This window comes from Ranitomeya variabilis, chromosome 1 (genome assembly GCF_051348905.1).
Source record: "Ranitomeya variabilis isolate aRanVar5 chromosome 1, aRanVar5.hap1, whole genome shotgun sequence".
Lineage (NCBI taxonomy): Eukaryota > Metazoa > Chordata > Amphibia > Anura > Dendrobatidae > Ranitomeya > Ranitomeya variabilis.
In genome coordinates this window covers 333,826,431-333,848,773 of record NC_135232.1, presented here as the reverse complement: position 1 = coordinate 333,848,773, position 22,343 = coordinate 333,826,431, and the positions used below count along the sequence as shown (strand labels likewise).

The following is a 22,343-nucleotide window of genomic DNA, read 5'->3' as shown; positions in this document are numbered from 1 at the left end:
TCATGCAGATGACAGCGCGAGAAAGACCAGGTGTTCAGGGGGTGCTAAACCCGAACAGTAATACGAACTTCCTTGTGAAGTCCATGTTCGGGGTCCGTAACCAAAGAGTAGGTGTTAGGTATGGACCCCGAATTTTACTTTTTGTGTTTGCCCATCTCTGTCAATGACCCACCTCCAACAATCTAATAACTATAATGTGTGGTATTAAACCAGAGAAAAGCTTCCAGATCCCTTCTGAACTCCTGCATGAGTTGTCTATTATAGTTTCCTCTGGCTGAGAGTTCCACAGTTCACTGCTCTGGCTGTAAACAATCCACCTCTATCATGATGGTAAAAGATCTAGACTCAATGCATGTCTATTTGGCATGGTTACAGGTAGTGACTAGACGACCGTAAAGCCATCATTTTCTTGGAATTGAATAACCCATGTCTTAATGCTATGTCACTAATCAGAATGGAGTTGCATTTTTCATTTGATTACCTGACTCGATGCAAAGAGAAGCCTGCCTTGTAAGTGAAGATTATTATTTGTCACTTAAAGGGCTCATTTCCACTGGCGAGGTCCATGGTTATTGGCCCCCCCCGGCTACAAACATCTGCCCCCAGCCACCCCAGAAAAGGCACATCTGGAAGATGCGCCAATTCTGGCACTTGGCCACTCTCTTCCCACTCCCGTGTAGTGGTGGGATATGGGGTAATGAAGGGTTAATGCCACCTTGCTATTGTAAGGTGACATTAAGCCAGATTAATAATGGAGAGGCGTCAATTATGACACCTATCCATTAATAATCCAATTGTATGAAAGGGTAAAAAACACACACACATGATTAAAAAGTATTTTAATGAAATAAACACACAGGTTGTTTTAATATTTTATTGCTCTCTCAATCCATGTGTAGACCCTCGCTTGGAAAAAAGATAAACCAACAATATACATACCTTCAGATGACTTGTCACGTCCCACGAGGTAATCCATCTGAAGGGGTTAAAATATTTTACAAGCAGGAGCCCTGCTAATGCAGCTGTGCTCCGTGCCTGTAAGCCCCGGGGAATGAAGGAAATGTAGGTCAATGACCTATAGTTACCTTCAGTCGCGGTGAGGCGCCCCCTGGTGGATGTCCTCATGAACAGCAGCCTGGGAACTTTTTCCCACGCTCGAGGTCATATGAGGACAACCAGCAGGGGGCGCATCACTGCGACTGAAGGTAACTATAGGTCATTGACCTACATTTCCTTCAGTCCCCGGGGCTTACAAGCACGAGCACAGCTGCATTATAGCAGGGCTCCTGCTTGTAAAATATTTTAACCCCTTCAGATGGATTGTATCGTGGGACGTGACAAGTCATCTGAAGGTATGTATATTGTTGGTTTATTTTTTTTCCAAGCGAGGGTCTACACATGGATTGAGAGAGCAATAAAATATTAAAACAACCTGTGTGTTTATTTCATTAAAATACTTTTTAATCATGTGTGTGTGTTTTTTACCCTTTCATACAATTGGATTATTAATGGATAGGTGACATAATTGACGCCTCTCCATTATTAATCTGGCTTAATGTCACCTTACAATAGCAAGGTGGCATTAACCCTTCATTACCCCATATCCCACCGCTACACGGGAGTGGGAAGAGAGTGGCCAAGTGCCAGAATTGGCGCATCTTCCAGATGTGCCTTTTCTGGGGTGGCTGAGGGCAGATGTTTGTAGCCAGGGGGGGCCAATAACCATGGACCCTCTCCTGGCTATTAATATCTGCCCTCAGTCACTGGCTTTACCACTCTGGCGGAGAAAATTGCGCGGGAGCCCACGCCAATTTTTTCCACGAATTAACCCTTAAATTTAATAGCTACAGCGCCAAAATTTTGCACATACACACTACTAACATTAGTAGTGTGGAATATGCAAAAAAAATGGGGATATGAGATGGTTTACTGTATGTAAACCATGTCTCATATCATGTCGGGTTTGGGAAGGAGAAATGAAAAGCCGGCAATTGAATTAGCGGCTTTAATGCTATCTAGCGCTGCATTAAATATAAATATACATATATAGGTGTCTCACTGACATATATATATATGTATATATACCTATTCTATGTGTATATATCTACTGTATTCTAACCTGTCAGTGTGATTTTACTGTACACAGCACTGATTTGCCGGGTTTTCAAAGGACACCGGTGCGTACAAATCGGACAGTAATACGGATGTCATACGGATGATGCGATTAAAAATCGCATTGCACTCGCATGACACTCGCATGACAATCGCATACGTTACATCCGTTTTTTCGGTCCAGATTACGGACCGATTTGTCTCTCGCCAGTGGAAATGAGCCCAAAGGGGCTGGCCGGTCTTCTGCTAAAATTCTGTAGTAATTCTAAGACTGTGGCCACATTTCGACTAGACATACTTGACCTCACTCAATTCACTCACTGACAATACTGAAAAATCCTGACATAGTGACTTCAGACTTTTAGCAGGAAGACCTGACAACCCTTTTAAATAATTCATAATTCATAGCTACTTTTAAAGTAACAAATTATGGTATTTATAGAAAAGAAAGCCATGCAGAGTGAGAACCAGCTCATCTCTCTGTATGCTGACCCTGTATCTACGACTTCTCAACTTCTTTTCTTCTTTTTCTCTCAGGCTCTTGAAAGGATTCATTGAGTTTCGGTATTCCCTTCTCTTTGTCAGAAAGTAGGCAACACAGGCACCTAGAGTGGAATAAGAATGCCTTAGAAAGCTGTGTACGTAACCAATAACTGAACAGCAGCATATCTCAGCCTAAAAAGAGAATTAATTTACATATAGCGCTGAAACTTGTTGGAGCAACTTTACAGATCTTCAGAAATTTGAGGAGTATTTTTGGTGAACCTGTCAGCAGGATTGTGCACAGTAACCTACACACAGTGTCAGGTCGGTGCCGTTATACTGATTAAAATGATACCGGGGTTGATGAAATTCATCTTTAGACTTAATGATATGCTCATGAATTCATATTCAGCAGGGCAGTCACTGCGCTCTAGCATGATCACATGTATGATGTCTAGGTAATTATTTTATTTGGTGATATACTGTACATGTATTCAGAAAAAATTAATTTTCTCTCAAAATTGCAAATGCTGCGCCTGCACAGTAGCATCTAATTTGTTTTATTTTACCGTTTGACTTTTTCAACACAGAATTGGCTGGACTTGAGATCAGACGCCCTGTTGCGTTTGCAGAGCCCCTGATGTGCCTATACAGTAGAAACCCCCCACAAGAGACCCCATATTGCAAACTAAACCCCCCCTAAGGAACTTATCTAGATGTGTTCTGAGAACTTTGAACCCCCAAGTGTTTCACTAAAGTTTATAACGCAGAACCGTGAAAATAAAAAATCATTTTTTTTTCCACAAAAATGATTTTTTTAGCCCCCAATTTTGTATTTTCCCAAGGGTAACCGGAGAAATTGGACCCCAAAAGTTGTCCAATTTGTCCTGAGTACGCTGATACCCCATATGTGGGAGAAAACTACTGTTTGGGCGCACGTCGGGGCTTTTAGAATGCAGACTTTGATGGAATGGTCTGCGGGCGTCATGTTGTGTTTGCAGAACCCCTGATGTGCCTGAACAGTAGAAACCCCCCACAAGTGACCCCATTTTAGAAACTAGAGCCCCCAAGGAACTTATCTAGATGTGTTGTGAGAACTTTGAACATCCAAGTGTTTCACTAAAGTTTATTAGACAGAGCCGTGAAAATAAAAAATCATTTTTTTCCCTATAAAAATGATTTTTTTAGCCCCCAAATTTTTATTTTCATAACAGTAACAGTTGAAATTGGACCCCAAAAGTTGTTGTCCAATTTGTCCTGTGTACGCTCATACCCCATATGTGGGGGGGAACCACTCTTTGAGAGCACGGGAGAGCTCGGAAGGGAAGGAGCACCGTTTTACTTTTTCAGCGCAGAATTGGCTGGAATTGAGATCGGATGTCATGTTGTGTTTGGAGAGCCCCTGATGTGCCTAAACAGTGGAAACCTCCCAATTCTAACTTCAACCCTAACCCTAATCCCAACCCACCCCTAACCTCAACACACCCCTAACACGAATCCCAACTGTAAAGGTAATCCAAACCCTAACCCCAACTTTAGCCCTAACCCTAATGAGAAAAAGGGAAAAATAATAAAAAAAAAAAAATGTATTTATTTCCAAACTAAGGGGGTGATAACGGAGGGATTGATTTACTATTTATAGCAGGTTTTTTATGTTTGGCAGCTGTCACACACTAAAAGATGCTTTTTATTGCAAAAAAATAGTTTTTGCATCACCACATTTTGAGAGCTATCATTTTTCCAGATTTTGGCCCACAGAGTCACGTGAGGTCTTGTTATGACTAGATCTGCATGCTATAGAAGCTGTCAGCGCTGCAATCCCTGCACACTGACCTTAGAGACTTCCTGACATTCACTGCGCATGACAGGAAGTCTCTCAGCTCTGGTAACCTGGATGTTGTCATGACGATATGAGATTTCCATGGGAGCGATCCAAAGGCATAGGGGCCGTCAGCCTGACCGCTCCTGGCACTTAGTGCAGGGTGTTAGCTGTGAGAACCAGCTGACACCCTGTCGCGATCAGCCACCTATTCCATCCATGGGTATTAAGTCCCAGGTCACATGGACGGAATAGTAAGTCCAATGCCAGAAAGGGGTTAATCTATATTTTCAGTTTTGAGTTAATGATATGCTCGTACTCCGGGGTGGGGCTGTGGGGGTCTTCATGTGGTGCTCTGATTAGGTATTCATAATGATGGCTTCTGACAGGTCATTGATTCCTCACAGACCTGCCCCCTATTTTACATACTGAAAATGTATTGGAAAAAAAAATCACCTTCGGTATCCTGGTGTCATTAGGTATTACCTAGCACTAATAAATTACATTATTTTGAGTTGACATTTGTACATACCGTATTTTCCGGCGTATAAGACGACTTTTTAACCCCCGAAAATCTTCTTAAAAGTCGGGGGTCGTCTTATACGCCGGGAATCGACTTGTACGCCGGTGTATATGGTGGGTGGGGAGGGGGAGTGATCCTGATGACGAGGGGGCGTCTCACAGGAAAGTGAGTAATCCCCATTACCTTATCCTAGCGGTGCAGCGTGGGGGTGTCAGTGCTGGGAGCGGCGGCAGCTGCTGTGTTCTGGTGCGGCGGCTCCTCTTCTGTGTGGGGCCTCTGTGCTGTGAGGTGGCGGCGGCAGCGGCGTATCTTTATCCAGTTGGGGCTCCTCCGGCATCTCCTTAGCCCTGGAGGCCCCGCCGCAACTCCATCGGTGCAATGTGGTGGCCTCCGGGAAAATGGCCGCTGCTCAGATTCAGATCTCGTGTCCCGAGATTTCGGGACGAGATCTGAATCTGAGCAGCGGCCATTTTCCCGGAGGCCACCGCATCGCACCTATTGAGCTGCCTCCGGGAAAATGGCCGCTGCATTGCACTCATGGAGTTGCGGCGGGGCCTCCAGGGCTAAGGAGATGCCGGAGGAGCCCCAACTGGATAAAGATATGCCGCCGCCACCGCCACCGCCACCGCACAGCACAGAGGCCCCACACAGAAGAGGAGCCGCCGCACCAGAGCACAGCAGCCGCCGCACCAGAGCACAGCAGCCGCCGCCGCCACTCCCAGCACTGAGACCCCCACGCTGCACCGCTACGATAAGGTAATGGGGGATACTCACTTTCCTGTGAGACGCCCCCTCGTCATCAGGATCACTCCCCCCCCCCCCCCAAAAGGCACATATTCACCGGCCCTATAAGACGACATAGGGTGTATAAGAAGACCCCCGACTTTTAAGAAGATTTTATATTTTAACTGGTAATGTTGGGGGGTCGTCTTATACGCCCAGTCGTCTTATACGCCGGAAAATACGGTATATACATTCACTTGCTGCACTCTTGGAGTAATTGTACTCTTTTTCAATTTATTTAATTTTTTCTTTTGAGCTTTCAAACTTACTATGGGACACGGCACATATTGTCGTATATACCTAGATACATAGTAATGTATACTCTCCATGTATAGTACTGTACTTATAGATATAGCTTTTCAAAAATGGATACTTTTTTATTATTTAAATATATGTATTACATGATATTTTTTTATTTGATTTATATTTTTGACACATTTCAACATTTAGTACTATATGAGATATACATCTATGATTTGAGTAGATTATTTGTATTGTTACCTGGGAGGTGGCTTCTTTTTGATTGAATTTTATTGTATACACTATTGTTTGTTTATTTTTACGGTGTCGGCACCGTTTGTGTGTGGTGCTACTCTTTAACACTTTTGTCAATAAAGGTATTTTAACTCTATACTTTCTTGTCCAGTATTAACTTGGATCACATGTTCGGCTTTCCCCCTTTTTGGTTTTCACATTATTCCCGGATGGTCTACCATTCAGCCACACAGCAAATGTATACCACCTATTTTCTAAGAAAATATATACCGTATTTTTCGCATTATAAGACGCACCCCAAATTTTGAGGAGAAAAATAGGACAATTTTTTTCTTGAATAAAATGGCGGTGCTTCTTATAATCCATGCGTCTTATTGCTTACCGGGGGTGGTGACTGCGGTGAAGTGGGGTCCCAGGGTCACTGCTGGAGGAGGCAGGAGTGGGGGGATGCTGCAGGCCACAGGCTGGAACGAAGGAGTGTCCGGCAGTGCTGCTGGTGTCTGGCAGTGCTGCTGCCTGATGCTCTGCGGTTGTCTCCGGTGCCCGGCAGCACTGCAGGGGTGGTGTCCGCTGCTGCTGCCCGATGCTCTGCTGGTGTCTCCGGTGATGCGGGTGCCCAGACGGCGCTGCTGCGGTGGTCTCCGGTGCTGCCGGGGCTCTGCCAACATTTTGTGAAAGGCCAGAGCCCTGGAAGTCCCATGATTTCCTGTGAGGTGGACTCCGGGAAAATGGCCGCCAGGGGAGCGGCGCATGCGCAGATGGAGATCTCGGCACCAAGATCTCGGGAGATGAGATTTCAGCGCTGAAATCTCATCTCCCGAGATCTCGGTGCCGAGATCTCCATCTGCTCATGCGCCGCCCTGCCTGGCGGCTATTTTACCAGAGTCCACCGCACTGGAAACCATGGGACTGCCGGGGTGGCGCTGGCAGCACCGGAGACCGCAGCAGCATCGGGCAGCGCCGGCCGCGCACCCCTAGCACCGGAGACAACGTGCAGCAGTGCCGGACACCTGCAGTAGCACCGCCGGACACTGGAGACACCCGCAGAACACTGGGTAGCAGCGCCGGACACCCGCAGCACCACCGGACACCCCTTCATCCCAGCCTGCGGCCTGCAGCAACGGTACTGGTAAGATACATTCGCATTATAAGACACACCCCCATTTCCCCCCCAAATTTGGGGGAAAAAAAGGGTGTCTTATAATCAGAAAAATATGGTACATTAATTTATTCGTTTGGTTATATATCTGCTGCTGTGTCCAGTATTTGTTCTCTCGATTTATGGGAGGCAGAATGAACAAAAAACAGCAATTCAGGAATATTTTTTTTTTCTTATGCCGTTCACCATATTTTCAATTTCATAAGACAGCTTTATTCTTCGTGTCAGTATGAATACAACGATACCACATCTATATAATTTCTTTTATATTTTGCCACTTTTACAGAATTCAAACAATTTTGTAGAAAAAAAAAATAGTTTTTGCATTGCCATATTCTGGGAGCTATAATTTTTTATTTTTCCGCTGATGGAGCTGTATGGCAGCTTGTTTTTTGTGGGACAAGATGACGTTTTCAGGGATACCATGTTTATTTACATTTGACAATTTGATTGCATGTTATTCCACTTTTTTTCAGTATGATGAAAAAGCATAGTTTTTTCCATGTTTTTTATTAATTTTTACGGAGTTCACTGAAAGGGTTTAATAGTATGACAGGTCATGTCGGACGCGGCGATACCAAATATGTGTATATATATATATCGCCATGACGTAAATTAACATCATTTTGTTGGAACCCCTTTCCAACCATGACTTAAATTTAAGTTAAATGGTGTCAAGAGGTTATAAAAAAATATATATGTATATACAAAGTATACATGTTTGAGGTAGGCATACCCCTACTGACCTGGAGAAACATATTGACAGGTCGGTTTTACGAAACTTTTTTTTGCAATTTTACTGCACTTGGAATTTGTTTCCTGTTTTCCAGACCACCATGAGGTAACATTAATGGTGTAATTCAAAAGAATAACTCGTCTCCCAAAAAGGAAGCCCTCATACTGCTATATTGACGGAAAATAAAACGATATGGCTATTGTAAGAAGGAGAGGAAAAAACGGAAAAAAAAAAAAAATGAAAAATGGATGGATAAGGGTTAAGCATTGTCATATTTTTTTTTAGTGTCATATTACCTTTCAGCTCTTTGTCTGTATACCGATGGCCACTGGATACAAGCTCTTGCTTCAGCTTCTCCACCAAAAACTTTAATACGGAAATATTCCAGGAAGACTTGATGCTGCGATTACACGTCAGACCAGATAAACAGATGATGGTAACGTAAGGGCTTCCAGTAGTAATCGGTAATGGCACAGGCAGCTCACTTACCTCTCGGAGCCATTGAAGCGCTTGTTGTTAGAGATGTGATTGTGGATATTATGGACCAGTTTCTGAAAACACAAAAACAGATAAATTAGCAGAAGTGATAAGACTTGGAGTTGTCTTCTTCTGGGAACTTATAATACCCTATCCAGCGGAGTGTACGTGCACGAGCGTCTGTTAGACACCAGCATCGTTTTTGTTACAGAAGACGCTTTTAAGAAAATGCCTGTAATTTTTTTGCCACTTCCTTAGTCGTTTTTGCAGCAGCTTATTTAAATATTAAATATATATCATGAATTTTAAGTATATCCTGCATGACTGCATTTGATCCATGAGGTTGTAATCCAATATTTGTCAAGTTGTTCCCTTGGATGCCGTTCCCATAACATGGAGATAGCATTGATGCTTTTGCACTTTTCAAATCAATGTCTTTTAACCTAACAATGATTTTACATATTGTTAAAGAAAATAAGTCTTTAGGCCACGTTCACACGCTGCGGGTTCCTCTGCGGGTTAATCCCGCAGCGGAATTGATAAATCTGCAGGGCAAACCCGCTGCGGTTATCCCTGCAGATTTATCGCGGTTTGTTCCGCGGTTTCCGCTGCGGGATTACTGCTGTACTATTGATGCTGCATATGCAGCAATATGCAGCATCAATAGTAATGTAAAAAATAATAAACATTGGCTATACTCACCCTCTGACGTCGCGATCTCCCCGGCGCTGCAAGCGGCTGTGCCGACAAGGACCTTCGTGACGTCACGGTCATGTGACCGCGGCGTCATCACGGTCATGTGACCGCGACGTCACCACAGGTCCTGTTCGGCACAGCAACTGAGACCGGACGCCGCGGGCAGCGCTGAGAGGTGAGTATAGCATTATTTTTTATTTTAATTCTTTTTTTTACACCCAAATATGGTTCCCAGGGCCTGGAGGAGAGTCTCCTCTCCTCCATCCCGGGTACCACCCGCACATTATCCGCTTAACTTCCCGCATCGTGGGCACAGCCCCATGCGGGAAGTTAGCGGTTCAATGCATTTCTATGGGTGCAGAATCGCTGCGATTCTGCACCAAGAAGTGACATGGTCCTTCTTTTTTTCTGCAGAAAATCCGCGCGGATTTTCCACAGAAAAAAAGGATCGTCGGCACAGCGGGTTTTGTTTTCCATTAGGTTACATTGTACTGTAACCTACATGGAAAAAGGATGCGGACCCGCAGCTGCAAAACAGCTGCGGGTCCGCAGCAAAACCCGCAGCGTGTGAACATAGCCTTAGAGTGTTTTCATGACTACAAATACACCTTTTCCGTACAATAACTAATAAAGTAGTATTACGATTTAAGGACCTCCTGAGTTGCAAACATTCTGACATAACAAGCACTCTTAATGAAGTGTAGTAATGTACTCACCTCCCTCTGATCTCTCCGGGATCCAGCGGCGCTCTGCTCCTTTTCTCAGTGACGTCACCGCTCTTCAGACTATCCGGCTGGCTCTGTGAATGAGCCGGAAACCTCTTTTACAATGTAAATCTATGGAGCCTCGTTCTGATGTGCCATAGACTTACACTGTAAAACTCACTTTCAGGTCACACAGAGCGCAACGTGAGCTGGAGAGGCTGCAGAGCAGTGACATCACTGATAAGCGGAGTAACGGCGCTGGATCCTGGAGGTGAGTATATTAATACGCTCACACTACACTACATTAACATACAGAGACAAGAGGTTGTCCACTACTTTATCACTAATGACCTATCCTTAGGGTACAATATCAATGTCTGATCGGTCAGGGTCCTACACCTGGCACCCCCGCCGATCAGCTGTTCTCAGTGTCAGCGACCGCAACTACTCATTTACTGCTTCATCTTCTATTCAAATCAATAGGAGGAGGATCTGCCGCACCCTGCTGCAGCCACTAACAGAAGACGGAGCAGCTCCGCAGTTGAGCAGTTCCAGCTGACACCGAAAACAGATGATCAGCAGGGGTGCCGGGAATCGAACCCTAACCGATCAGAGATTGATGACTATCCTAAGGATACATCATCAATGATGAAGTAGTGGACAAGCTCTCTAATGAAAACAATATTCATGGGAGTGCTTCTTTATGATCTATAGGCCGATCTTTACACATTTCCCATGCATAACTGAACTTTCCTTAAACGTTAGCAACATTATACTGTGGCTGGAAAGACAGTAAGGGCCGTGTATATGTGTGTATTTTTTACATTGATAAACATTGTGTACTATTCAGGTGGAAGAGACACGCATTAATACTGTAGGAGTGCTAATGATTCCGTATATTTGGTGTACACATATGCATGGCTTGGAAATGCTGTCTGCCTTCATTTTCGATTTGCACTTAAAGGGAACCGGTCATGAAAATACAGTCGCATCTGCAGGCAGCATGTTATAGAGCACGGGGTGCGGAGCAGATTGATACAGTGAGGTCCAGAAATATTTGGACAGTGACAGACGTTTTCGCATTTTAGCTGTTAACCAAAACATTTTCAAGATACAGTTATATAATCAATATGGGTTTAAAGTGCAGACTCTCGGCTTTAATTTTAACTATCCGGACATTCAATAGGACATAGAATCTTCTGGTTGTGCTAAAAGCTACAATTTGTTATCCACACTTCAGGACAATTACCTCTCTCAGCTGGTAGATGAAGCAACCATGGGAGGTAATCTGCTGGATCTGGTTCTGTCAAATAGACCAGATACAATTTCAGATATACAGGGAGTATTTGGGAAGCACTGACCATAAGGGTAAGTTCACACAGGACGTTTTTGCTGCGGTTTTTTTTGCTGCTTTTTTATGCTAATTTTCAGCTGCTTTTTACAGTACCAGCAAAGCTTATGAGATTTCAGAAATCTCCTGCACACACATTGGTTTTTTGCTTGATCAGTATTTTGTGCTTTGCTGTGTTTTTTTTACATAGAGCATGTCACTTCTTTCATCGTTTTTGCTGCGTTTTTCACACATTGACTTGAATGGGTGTTGAAAAAAATGCAGCAAAAATGTAGGTATCATTATTTGCTGCGTTTTTGCTGCTGAAAATGCAAGGACATTAGCCTGGACAAAGAGAAAAAAAACGCAACAAAAAAACGCAACAAATACGCAACAAAAAACGCACCAAAAACACACCTAAACCTGCGTTTTTGACGCAGCTTCTTTCCTGCCAAGATGATCAGGTTTTGCTGCAGAAATAAAAGCAGCAAAAACGCCCTGTGTGAACTTACCCAAAAGAGGAAATGCCAAACCTGGAACTTTAAGAAAGCGGATTTCAACAAATTAAGGGAAGAGCTTAATCATGTAGACTGGAACCACGTCATGGTAACTGGGGATACCGAACATAAATGGGGCATTTTTAAGGAAATACTACTATAATCCTGCAGAAAACTCATACACTATGGTAATAAAATGTCAAGGAATAAAAATACACCATTATGGTTAACCCCTTTCTGACATACTATCCCGTCGAGTGCTCTGAAAAGTGTCAGATCAGCGATCTGACAATATACAGTATAGTGATGTCCCACCCTGGGACAATGTAAAAAAGTAAAAAACAAAAAAAATTACACTGTGTAAAAATATTTTTCTAAAAATCCTAAATAAAGAAAAATAAATATTGTTCCAATAAATATATTTCTTTATGTAAATAAAAAAAAAAACAATAAAAGTACACATATTTAGTATCACCACATCCGTAACGACCCTATAAAACTGTCCCACTAGTTAACCCCTTCAGTGAACACCGTAAAAAAACAAGGCAAAAAACAATGCTTTATCATCATACCGCCGAACAAAAAGTGGAATAACATGCAATCAAAAAGATGGATATAAATAAACATGGTACTGCTGAAAACGTCATCTTGTCCCGCAAAAAACGAGCCGCCATACAGCGAAAAAATAAAAAAGTTATAGCCCTCAGAATAAAGCAATGCAAAAATAATTATTTTTTATATAAAAGTTTTTATTGTATAAAAGCGCCAAAACATAAAATAATGATATAAATGAGGTATCGCTGTAATCGCACTGACCCGAAGAATGAAACTGCTTTATCAATTTTACCAAACATGGAACGTTATAAACACCCCCCAAAAGAAATTCACGAATTGCTGGTTTTTGTTCATTCTGCCTAACAAAAATCAGAATAAAAAGCGATCAAAAAATGTAATGTGCCCAAAAATGGTACCAATAAAAACGTCAACTCGTCCTGCAAAAATCAAGACTGGGGCTAGAGTTGGGGTTAGGGTTTGGATTACGTTTACGGTTGGGTCAGGGGTGTGTCAGGGTTAGGGGTGTGGTTAGGGGTATGGCTAGGGTTGTGATTAGGGTTAGGGGTGTGTTGGGGTTGATATTAGGGTTATGGCTAGGGTTGTGATTAGGGTTAGGGGTTTCCACTGTTTAGGCACATCAGGGGCTCTACAAACGCACCGTGACGCCCGCAGACCATTCCATCAAAGTCTGCATTCCAAAACGCCACTTCTTCCCTTTCGAGCCCCGACGTGCACCCAAACAGTGGTTTACCCCCACATATGGGGTATCAGCGTACTCAGGAGAAATCGGACAACAACGTTTGAGGTCCAATTTCTCCTGTTACCCTTGGGAAAATAAAAATTTGGGGGCTAAAAAATAATTTTTGTGGGAAAAAATGATTTTTTATTTTCACGGCTCTACATTATAAACTTTAGTGAAACACTTGGGGGTTCAAAGTGCTCACCACACATCGCTGTAATTGTACTGACCTGAGAATAAAGCTGCCTTATTAATTTTACCATATGCAGATCGGCATTTTTTTTTTTATTCCTGAATTACTGTTTTTTCTTGATTCTGCCGCCCAAAAATTGGAATAGAAAGATCAAAAAATGTCATGTGCCCGAAAATGGTACCAATAAAAACGTCAACTCAGTTATAACTGTCTAAATATGAAGATGCAAAAACTAGTTTTTGCAATAAAAAGCATCTTTTTAGTGTGTGACAGCTGCCAAACATAAAAACCCAATATAAATCTGGTATCGCTGTAATCACACTGACCCAAAAAATAAAGTTGTCTAATCACTCATACTGCACGAGGAATGGCGTAAAAAATAAAAACAAATTCTTCACGTTCTGTTGATTTGTTCATTCTGCCTCCCAAAGATCGCAGTAAGGCTCGGCACACATTTATCCTGAACTGAATGCGTACATCGGTGGTTTCCGTGTTCATCACTGAAATACGTGATTCATACGGAACCCTCAGTGGAAGATCACCTATAATGAGGCAGATGGAGTCACTGTAGGACTTGTGATTCTGTGGTGTCCATCTTTTTGAGCGTACATAAAAGCGTGATCGACCACAGTTTTGTGCACTTCTAAAAAAAAAATGACACCTCTGAACAGAGTCTAGACGGAGTCTACAGTACCTGTGTTGCCTCATTTTAGGGAATTAATCCATCGGGGGTTTTAATCTGTCACGTCACTCAGAGATGGAAACTCAAAAGTGCTCGGAGTAGAGCACTGGAAAAATCTGATCTTAAATGTTATGTAAAATTTTCCCAATAAAAGTTTCAACTCAATCCACAAAAAAGCAAATCTCCATTCAGGTCCATCATCTGTTAACGGAAATACAGGGGGCTTCCACGTTATTGGTAGTACAAAGGATCTGGAAAAGCGATCTTTTTGCCCCCCAAAAGAAATTCAGAAAATTCAGTACTCCCAAATCCAAATGCCCCCTCTCTTTTGAGCCCCAGTGTGTCTAAACCACATTTAGCATCCACATGTTTGGCATTTCTGTAGCGATGAGAGCCCCCCTAATTTAGGGGTGCGTGCCTCCACAAGCATAGGCTGGTCAATTCAACGAACTGGTCAAAAGACTGGTAGTTTGCAATTTTCACTCAACAACATCCACTACTGTTTGTTTTTGGAAAACACCCATGGAGTCAAAATTGTCAATACACCTGTAGATAAATTCACAAAGGGGTATAATTTCCAAAATGGGCTTTAGTGCTTAGGGGCTCTGTATATGAAGTCTGAAAACTATTCTAGGAAAATCTGCGCTTCAGGAGGCAAATAGCGCTCCGCCCCTCCCGAGTCTCGCCGTGTGACTAAGCAGTACTGTACAGCCCCCTATGGGGTATTTCTACATTCAGCAGAAATTGTGGGACAAATCTTGGTGCTATTTTTACCCATTTCCCAGTATGAAAATGTAAAATCAGGGGCTAATACAAAATATTGGTGTTAAAAATGTAGTTATTTTTTCTTCACTGCCCAATGGTATAAAATTCTGACACACCTGTGGTGTCAATATAGTCACTACACCGCTAGAGGAATTCATTGAGAGGTGTAGTTTGTAAAATGGCAGCACTTATGGGGGGTTCTGCTGTTCTGGCCCCTCAGGGGCTCTACCAATTTGACATGGCACCCTCAAACCAGTCCAGCTAAATCTAAACTTCAATATGGCGCTGCTTCCCTTCTGAGCTTTGCACAATGCTTTTCAACCACATCAAATTTTGGGGTCCCTTTTTCCTGGGGCTGGATGATTTCCTTGATACACATAACATTGTGGGTTATAGTTAAATTAGTAACAAAATGAACAATTGGTGGAGAAAGGTTGAACTTGATGGACCTATCCACATCCTAATTGCAGTAAGGGTTCAGGAATTACAAGTATTTAATATGCCACTGCCTCTTTTTCAAGGAACCAAAAGTAATTGGACAATTAAATCAAAAGCTCTTTCTTGAGCTGCATGGCCTAGTCCCTCAGTAATTGATCGATCACTGATTCTATGTGTGGCATTTGCATTTGGAAGTTATGGCTGTAAACACGCATCTTGCTGTCAAAGGAGCTCTAAATGAAAGAGAAACAGACCATAATTAGGCTAAAAAAAGAAGAAATCCATCAGAGACATAGCAGAAATGTTAGGAGTGGCCAGATCAACAGTTTTAAGCATTCTGCAAACAAAACAAGAGGGAACTGATGAGCTTGGGAACTCAAAAATGCCTGGACGTCCACGGAAGACAACAGTGATAGATGATTGCATATCATAATGAGAAGACTTCTTGAGAGCAAATACAGAAGGTTCACCACAAGATGAAAACCATTAATCACCCCCAAAAATTTAAATGCCAGATTACTTTTTCCCAAAAATAATCTAAAGGAGCCAGTTCTGGAACAGCATTCTTTGGACAGATGAAACTAAGATCAACTTTAACTAGAATGATGGGAAGAAAGTATGGATAAGCAATTGCTCATCATCCAAAGCACCACATCCTCTGTGAAACATGGTGGAGGCCGTGTGACGGCATGGGCATGTATGGTTTCCAGTGGTGCAGGGTCACTAGTGTTTTTTGATGACGTTACTGAAGACAGAAGCAGCAGGATGAATTCTGAAGTGTACAGGATGTTACTTTCTGCTCAGATTCAACCAAAGGCAGCAAGCTTGATTGGACTTCGCTTCACAGTAAAGATGGACAATGACCCAAAATATATTGCAAAAGCAACGCAGAAGTTTAAGGCAAAGAAGTGGAATATTCTGCAATGGCCGTGTCAGTCACCAAATCTCAACCCCATCGAGCAGCATTTCACATGCTTAAGCAAAAACTTAAGGCAGAAAGACCCAGAAACAAGCAACAACTGAAGTCAGCTGCAGTAAAGGCCTGGCAGAGCATCACAAAGGAGGAAACCCAGCGTTTGGTGACGTCCCTGGCTTCCAGACTTCAGGCAGTCGTTGACTGCAACGGATTCTCTACAGAGTATTTAAAATTACATTTTTTTATGGTAAAGTTAATTTGTCCAATTAGTTTTGAGCCCCAGAAATGAGGAGACTTTGTACATAAAATGGTTGCAATTCCTAAACTTCTCACAGCATATTTAACCATTTAATTAAACCTGAAAGTCTACACTTCAATGGCATCTCAGTTGTTTCATTTTAAATAACCGATAATGTCATGCAGAGCGGAAATCACAAAGATTCAGTCACTTTCCAAACATTTCTGGGCATAACTGTATATAGCGTAGTGAGAAAAGATTCAGTACAACCCATGTTTTAATCATACACCTTTGCTCTTTTGGGGGTTTTCAGTCCAGCGGGTGGTCCTAACAGTGACTCACAGCTTCCTTTGTATAAATGTGCATGCACTGGACAAAAAATCCCCAGAAAGAGAAGAGGCTTAAATTATTAAATCACTGGTTAGGCTACTTTCACACTAGCGTCGTGCACTGCACGTCGCTATGCGTCGTTTTGTAGAAAAAACACATCCTGCAAAAGTGCTTGCAGGATGTGTTTTTTTTCTCCATTGACTTGCATTAGCGACGCAGTGCGACGCATTGCCACATGTCGCAACCGTCGTGCGTCGTGTTGTGTTGCGTTGGACCGTCGCCACCAAAAAAACGTTGCTTGTAACGTTTTTTGGTACGTCGTGTCCAGCATTTCCGACCGCGTATGCGTGGCCGGAACTCCGCCCCCGCCTCCCCGCACCTCACAAGGGGGCAGCGGATGCGTGGAAAAACAGCATCCGCTGCCACTGTTGTGCGGCGCTTCCACAGTATGCGTCGGTGCGCCGCAACGTCGCATAGCGACATGCAGTGCACGACGCTAATGTGAAAGTAGCCTTATACTGAATCTTTTCTCATAAGATAAATGTATAATCTACTCAGCTCCCCATGCTCTATAACATGTTGCATGTTCGCGGCGACAGGTTCCCTTTAACATAGTTGCTTTTAAACAGTGGGAAATATACGTCAGCTTGTGCAAACATAGGTTTCCATTCTAGACCAAAGGCTGAAAAAGAAGAAAGTCTGCACTTACACCAGCAGACATGTTACTATTAGCAACTAACAAAAAGTGGATAATAGATCAAACAATTCTATTAACAGCAATATTACAGTATAACTATAGCTAAATGTATCCTGATACACATTTGCAGACAGTGTTCTTCTGCAATTTGTATGGACACCAACATACCAATAACCTGGACCACAGACGTACCAGGATTGTCAGACACTCTGTAATACTGGAAGAGTATAAAAGTTACCACTGCAAAAATTGGGGGTCTTCTGCAGTGGGTCATGGTGCACTGACAGTCATTTCAGTGTACGATTCCCCACAACAGCACTATGACAGGCCCTTGATACTGCTCCTATAACCTGAAATGGTCCCTTATTGTACCTCTGCTGACGGTAGGAGGCCCATTACCCACAAAGACATTCTAAGGGCATGCTGACATAGACACTGATGTTCCTTTTGTGTCCTAAAACCAGTCAGAAGTAATGTAGGCCATACACTGCTTAGTATGATGGACTATCAAGTAATTTTCCTGGTTCTCCAGCATTGAATGCTTAAAGTGAACCTGTCAGCAGGATTGTGCACAGACAGTGTCAGGTTGGCGCCGTTATACGGATTACAATGATACCTTGGTTGATTAAATCTGTCTTGTGGTTGTTGTGTAATCTTTATTTTCAGTTTTGAGTTAATGATATGCTCGTGCTCCTGGGCGGTCTTCATGTGGTGCTCTGATTAGGTATTCATAATGCAGACTGCTGACCGGTCACTGATCTGTCCCCTAGTTTACATAATGAATGCCTGTACATACCGAAGAAAAAAACCTTTTGCAGGCAGGTGCCAGCCGTGTTGTTTAGTGTCCATTTAATAAGTATTCTTGATGTTATTGAGCAAGAATAAAAAAAAAATTAATAATTTGAAAATGGCTACGCAGTAGCAGCTATCGGGGTGAATAGAGTTCTGATAGCTACTACTGTGCAGGCGCCGCCATCTTGCTGGAGAAGAAAAAAAAATTCCTCCTCCAAGATGGCGCAGCTCGCGCCTGCGCAGTAGCAGTTTTCGGCTATCTCCGAGAGCTGCTACTGCTCAGGCGCGGGCTGCGCCATCTTGGAGGAAGAAATGTTTTTTCTTTTCCAGCAAGATGGCGCTGACGATGCCTGCGCAGTAGTAGCTATCGGATCTGTACACACACCAATAGCTGCTACTGCATAGGCCCCGCAACACGAGCATATCATTAACACAAAACTGAAAATAAAGATTAAGAAACAACCACAAGACAGATTTCATCAACCAAGGTATCATTTTAATCAGTATAACGGCGCCGATCTGACACTGGGTGTAGGTTACTGTGCACAATCCTACTGACCGGTTCCCTTTAAGTTTGATGGCATATTGTCAGAATTTCATGATTATCAGGTGCTGGAATAATGGAAGTGTACGTGACTTGTATCTATGCACAAATACAAATATGTTTGTATATAGAAATACAATTGAATATTTTTGATGGTGGTGTGTTTTACATTTACCGCTTACCCTTAGCTGTTGTCTAAGTATAATAAAATGGGGTCTTCTCACCTCTCACAATAAATAAACTCACCGACAGCACTAGGTCTCGTTTTCGGCGAGAACATTTCTGCCCATTGCTGCGCTGCCGACTGTTTGAGCCACTATAAAAAGTCGGAAAACATGGTGATGAACTTGGCCTCATGTCTCCGGAATCGGGTGAAGTTTCTGCTGCAATCATCCCTCCTGGACTTAGGGAGCCATCTTTCTGCATTAACATTTGGGAATGACTTGATTTCACAATCGGAGGAATTGGTTCATTCAGGTTTTCCACTGGGTCCCTATGAGGACGAGTGTCTGTCAACTGCTTCACAAAGGTGGAGGCTAAAATCCTCTGGGCTGGGGACTCTGATGTTAGGAAGTCATCGATGACCTATAAAAATGAAAGTATGCATGCGTGACTAGTAAATGTGTAATGCGCAAAACATGGCATTCAGATAGGAAAGTGCAGTGCTGTAATACAAAGAGGAGGCTGGCAGGGAGGGAACCCAGCTTTCTGCAGGTACACAACAGATGGTACAAAGATGACACACCTGCCAGGATTGCAGCAAACAGAAGCTGTCCCTATTACAAGTGACAGACTGCGTGTCCCACTGGAGGGCACTAGAATGGAGACAGAAACAGACTGCGAGCGGATATCTTATGCACACATAATCATGGCCGGGAGCAGAGGAGTGCGGGGCCAAAAGAATGCCAGGTACAGGATCAACAGCTGGATCCTAGGCCGGGAACTCGGGATCTGGCTAAAGAAGAGCATAGGTGGCTGAGTCTATGTTCAGATGCATCCGGCCTCACACATATTAACTGACTGGTTGCAATGGTCTTTCTCTTACATTAGCCATTCTGGCAGTTTCCTTATACACACGAGTGATACCAGGCAAGAACAGTCTGGAGCTAGCGGCTGACAGTGATGGGAAAGCCTACAGGGCTCTAGGATTTGCCTAACAAGGACGGAGCTTATTAATGGGCTGCAGGGAATGTGCTTCCTACAAGAGATCCCAGTAGTAACATATGCACATGTTCTCACTGGTTTACTTGTCTATAGTCTTATACTAATGAACGCGAAGCTGTCAGCACATTTCACAATATCGTATTACACAGATATCTTAGCCCTGATAAGCCAGGCGTGCGGACTTTACAAAATCATGTCAAAATGGCTGTATAATCCTCTCTGAGACTTCCCTCTGTAGATAGATACCTGCTCTACCTATAAGTGCTCATCTTACTGCCATTCTGACATGATCTTTCAAAGTAAGTACACCGGCCTACACAGGTATAAGAGGTGTACTTAAGGGGAACCAGTCACCAGGTTTTCCCAGTATAAACTAAAGCCAATGCTTGTAACTGGTCTATTAACGCAATCCATTAAAATGTACACAAGCCTCCAACACATAGCAAAAACTACCTTTATAAGTCTCCTGCACCATATGCTAATCACCATGGTCTGGTCTGATGGGTGTCAGTGGTCTGCGCCACTTCTCTGGCAGAATATACATCACCCTGCCTTCATTGACGTGTCCTATGTCATCCACAGACCCTTACGAATCTGTGCACTTTGCCTTACTATGGGCAGAGTAAAGTTCTTTAATGTGCAAGTGCTGACCTCCAGTTAATAGAAGACTGTACATTACAGGACTTTGCTCTACCCTTAGTAGGTCAGAGAAAAGTGTGCCTGCAATTTAATGGCACGGGCGCAAGATTCACAGGGATTTATTGGTGACGTGGGACTTGACATTCACATCAATCAAAGCGAGAGAATGGAGATTCCGCCGATAAAAGAGGTGCATACCCCAGACAACAGATGCCCACCGGACCAGACGGTGCTGATTAGCATATGGCATGGGAGACTTATAAAAGCAATGAGGATGAGCTGGGGGCTTATATGCAGAATGATGGGCTGCGGTAAGACATCAGTTAACGGTGGTGGCTTTAGTTTAATTTGCAAACCCCGGTGACAGGTTCCCTTTCATGTCGTGTGCTGCTTTTATTGTGCATCAACAAATACATTATAAATGTGAATAAATGTATAAAAACAATGGCCAACACATAACTTAGGTAGGAGGAAAGGTAAGCGTGTCATTACATAGCGGTAGTAATATGGGAGCACATACACAAGCTTACTTACTGGCATATGCACTGGACTTAGGAGGGATGGAGCTTCATTGGGCGGACATGCCGTTAAGCAGTTTTCTCTGGTCCTGTCCAGAACCGGAGGGTGAAGCCCAGTAACTAATGAGGCAGAGGCGGCTCCCAGCTGCCTCAGCTCCTCAATGACAACCTGAACTCCACCAATTTCTTCAGCCTCCTCCTCCTCCTCCGATAACTTACACCGTGCACGGATTTCTGGTGGCGACTTTGGAGCCTCTGGCCTTTCCATTTCTCTCCTGAGACTACTGACCTCGCCTTGGAGTTGACTGAGGAGGCTACTGTTTGCGTTGGCAACATTAAGGGCAGCTTCGGCTAGTCCCACTGCTTTCTCCACTCGTTGATAGATAAGGTGAAGGAGCTGCTCACAACCCTGCACTGCCATACCTTGCCCATTAACTGTGATAGGGGTCGCGCCATCAACAGACACTGAACCACCCGACGTACTTTCAACTTTGCAGGCACACTTTCCATCACTTTGTCCTGGTGGTGGCGTGAACAATATTGTCGCACTGAATGACATCTTGGCAAAATGCTCAATCCAAATATTTGTCCTAAAAGTCTAACTGATCAGTGTAAATAGTGGTTACTATGAATAAATATTTTACAGATATAACATCCACCGCCTTATTCTTATTAGCTTTTCTGTGATGGTCTATGAAATGGAATATTACACCTAAATAATTCAAGTCCGAGCAATACTCCAGTATGTTGTGTCATCTGTCTCGATGATGTATTATTTAATATATTCATGATGTTTTCCTGTGATTGTCACGGATTCCTGAGGGAACATTTTCTATTCCTACTGTCAGATTGCAAACACATCCCACCAGATTTATTTCGGCCCCCAATCCGATTATTCCAGTTCCTCTATGTGTTTTTAAGCTTCTGTTTTCATACTTGTTGACTTCTTATGGAGATTGCGGTCTGATAAATTACCGAAGTGTTCAGATTGCTAAAATTTCTGGGAAATATCTCACAACAGCTAAGGAACACAGCAATAAAGCTATTCACAAAGCTGACAATAAAAGAGCTGGCGACATGACAATAACATTAAAGCAGATACAGAAAGGCGCATCCTCATTCCAAAAGCATGTGGTTTTGTTTTAACCAAAGTGAAGAAAGGGTAAAATGCAGTTTTTCCTGTGAAATACATTAATAACCATAACAAAATTATCACTGCCACCAATTAACAAAAACATAAGATGTACAGTGGCTTGCGAAAGTATTCACCCCCTTTGAGGGACGCCAGGAGATTAACACGCGGCCATATAGGTAACATA

At 43.1% G+C, this 22,343-nt stretch overlaps 1 protein-coding gene across 1 annotated transcript in view; it reads right to left on the bottom strand.

Annotated features, from left to right (window-relative positions):
* Positions 1 to 22,343, bottom strand: part of C1H14orf93 (chromosome 1 C14orf93 homolog) — a 37,161-nt gene that overhangs the window by 2,002 nt on the left and 12,816 nt on the right. Inside the window, exons 2-6 of the mRNA XM_077299060.1 lie at positions 21,041 to 22,035; positions 18,950 to 19,288; positions 8,600 to 8,661; positions 8,407 to 8,510; positions 2,605 to 2,717 (exon numbers count right to left, since the gene is read on the bottom strand). Of these exons, the coding sequence (XP_077155175.1) occupies positions 2,605 to 2,717; positions 8,407 to 8,510; positions 8,600 to 8,661; positions 18,950 to 19,288; positions 21,041 to 21,583 (1,161 nt within the window). The 5' untranslated portion in view covers positions 21,584 to 22,035. The remainder of the gene's footprint in view (positions 1 to 2,604; positions 2,718 to 8,406; positions 8,511 to 8,599; positions 8,662 to 18,949; positions 19,289 to 21,040; positions 22,036 to 22,343) is intronic.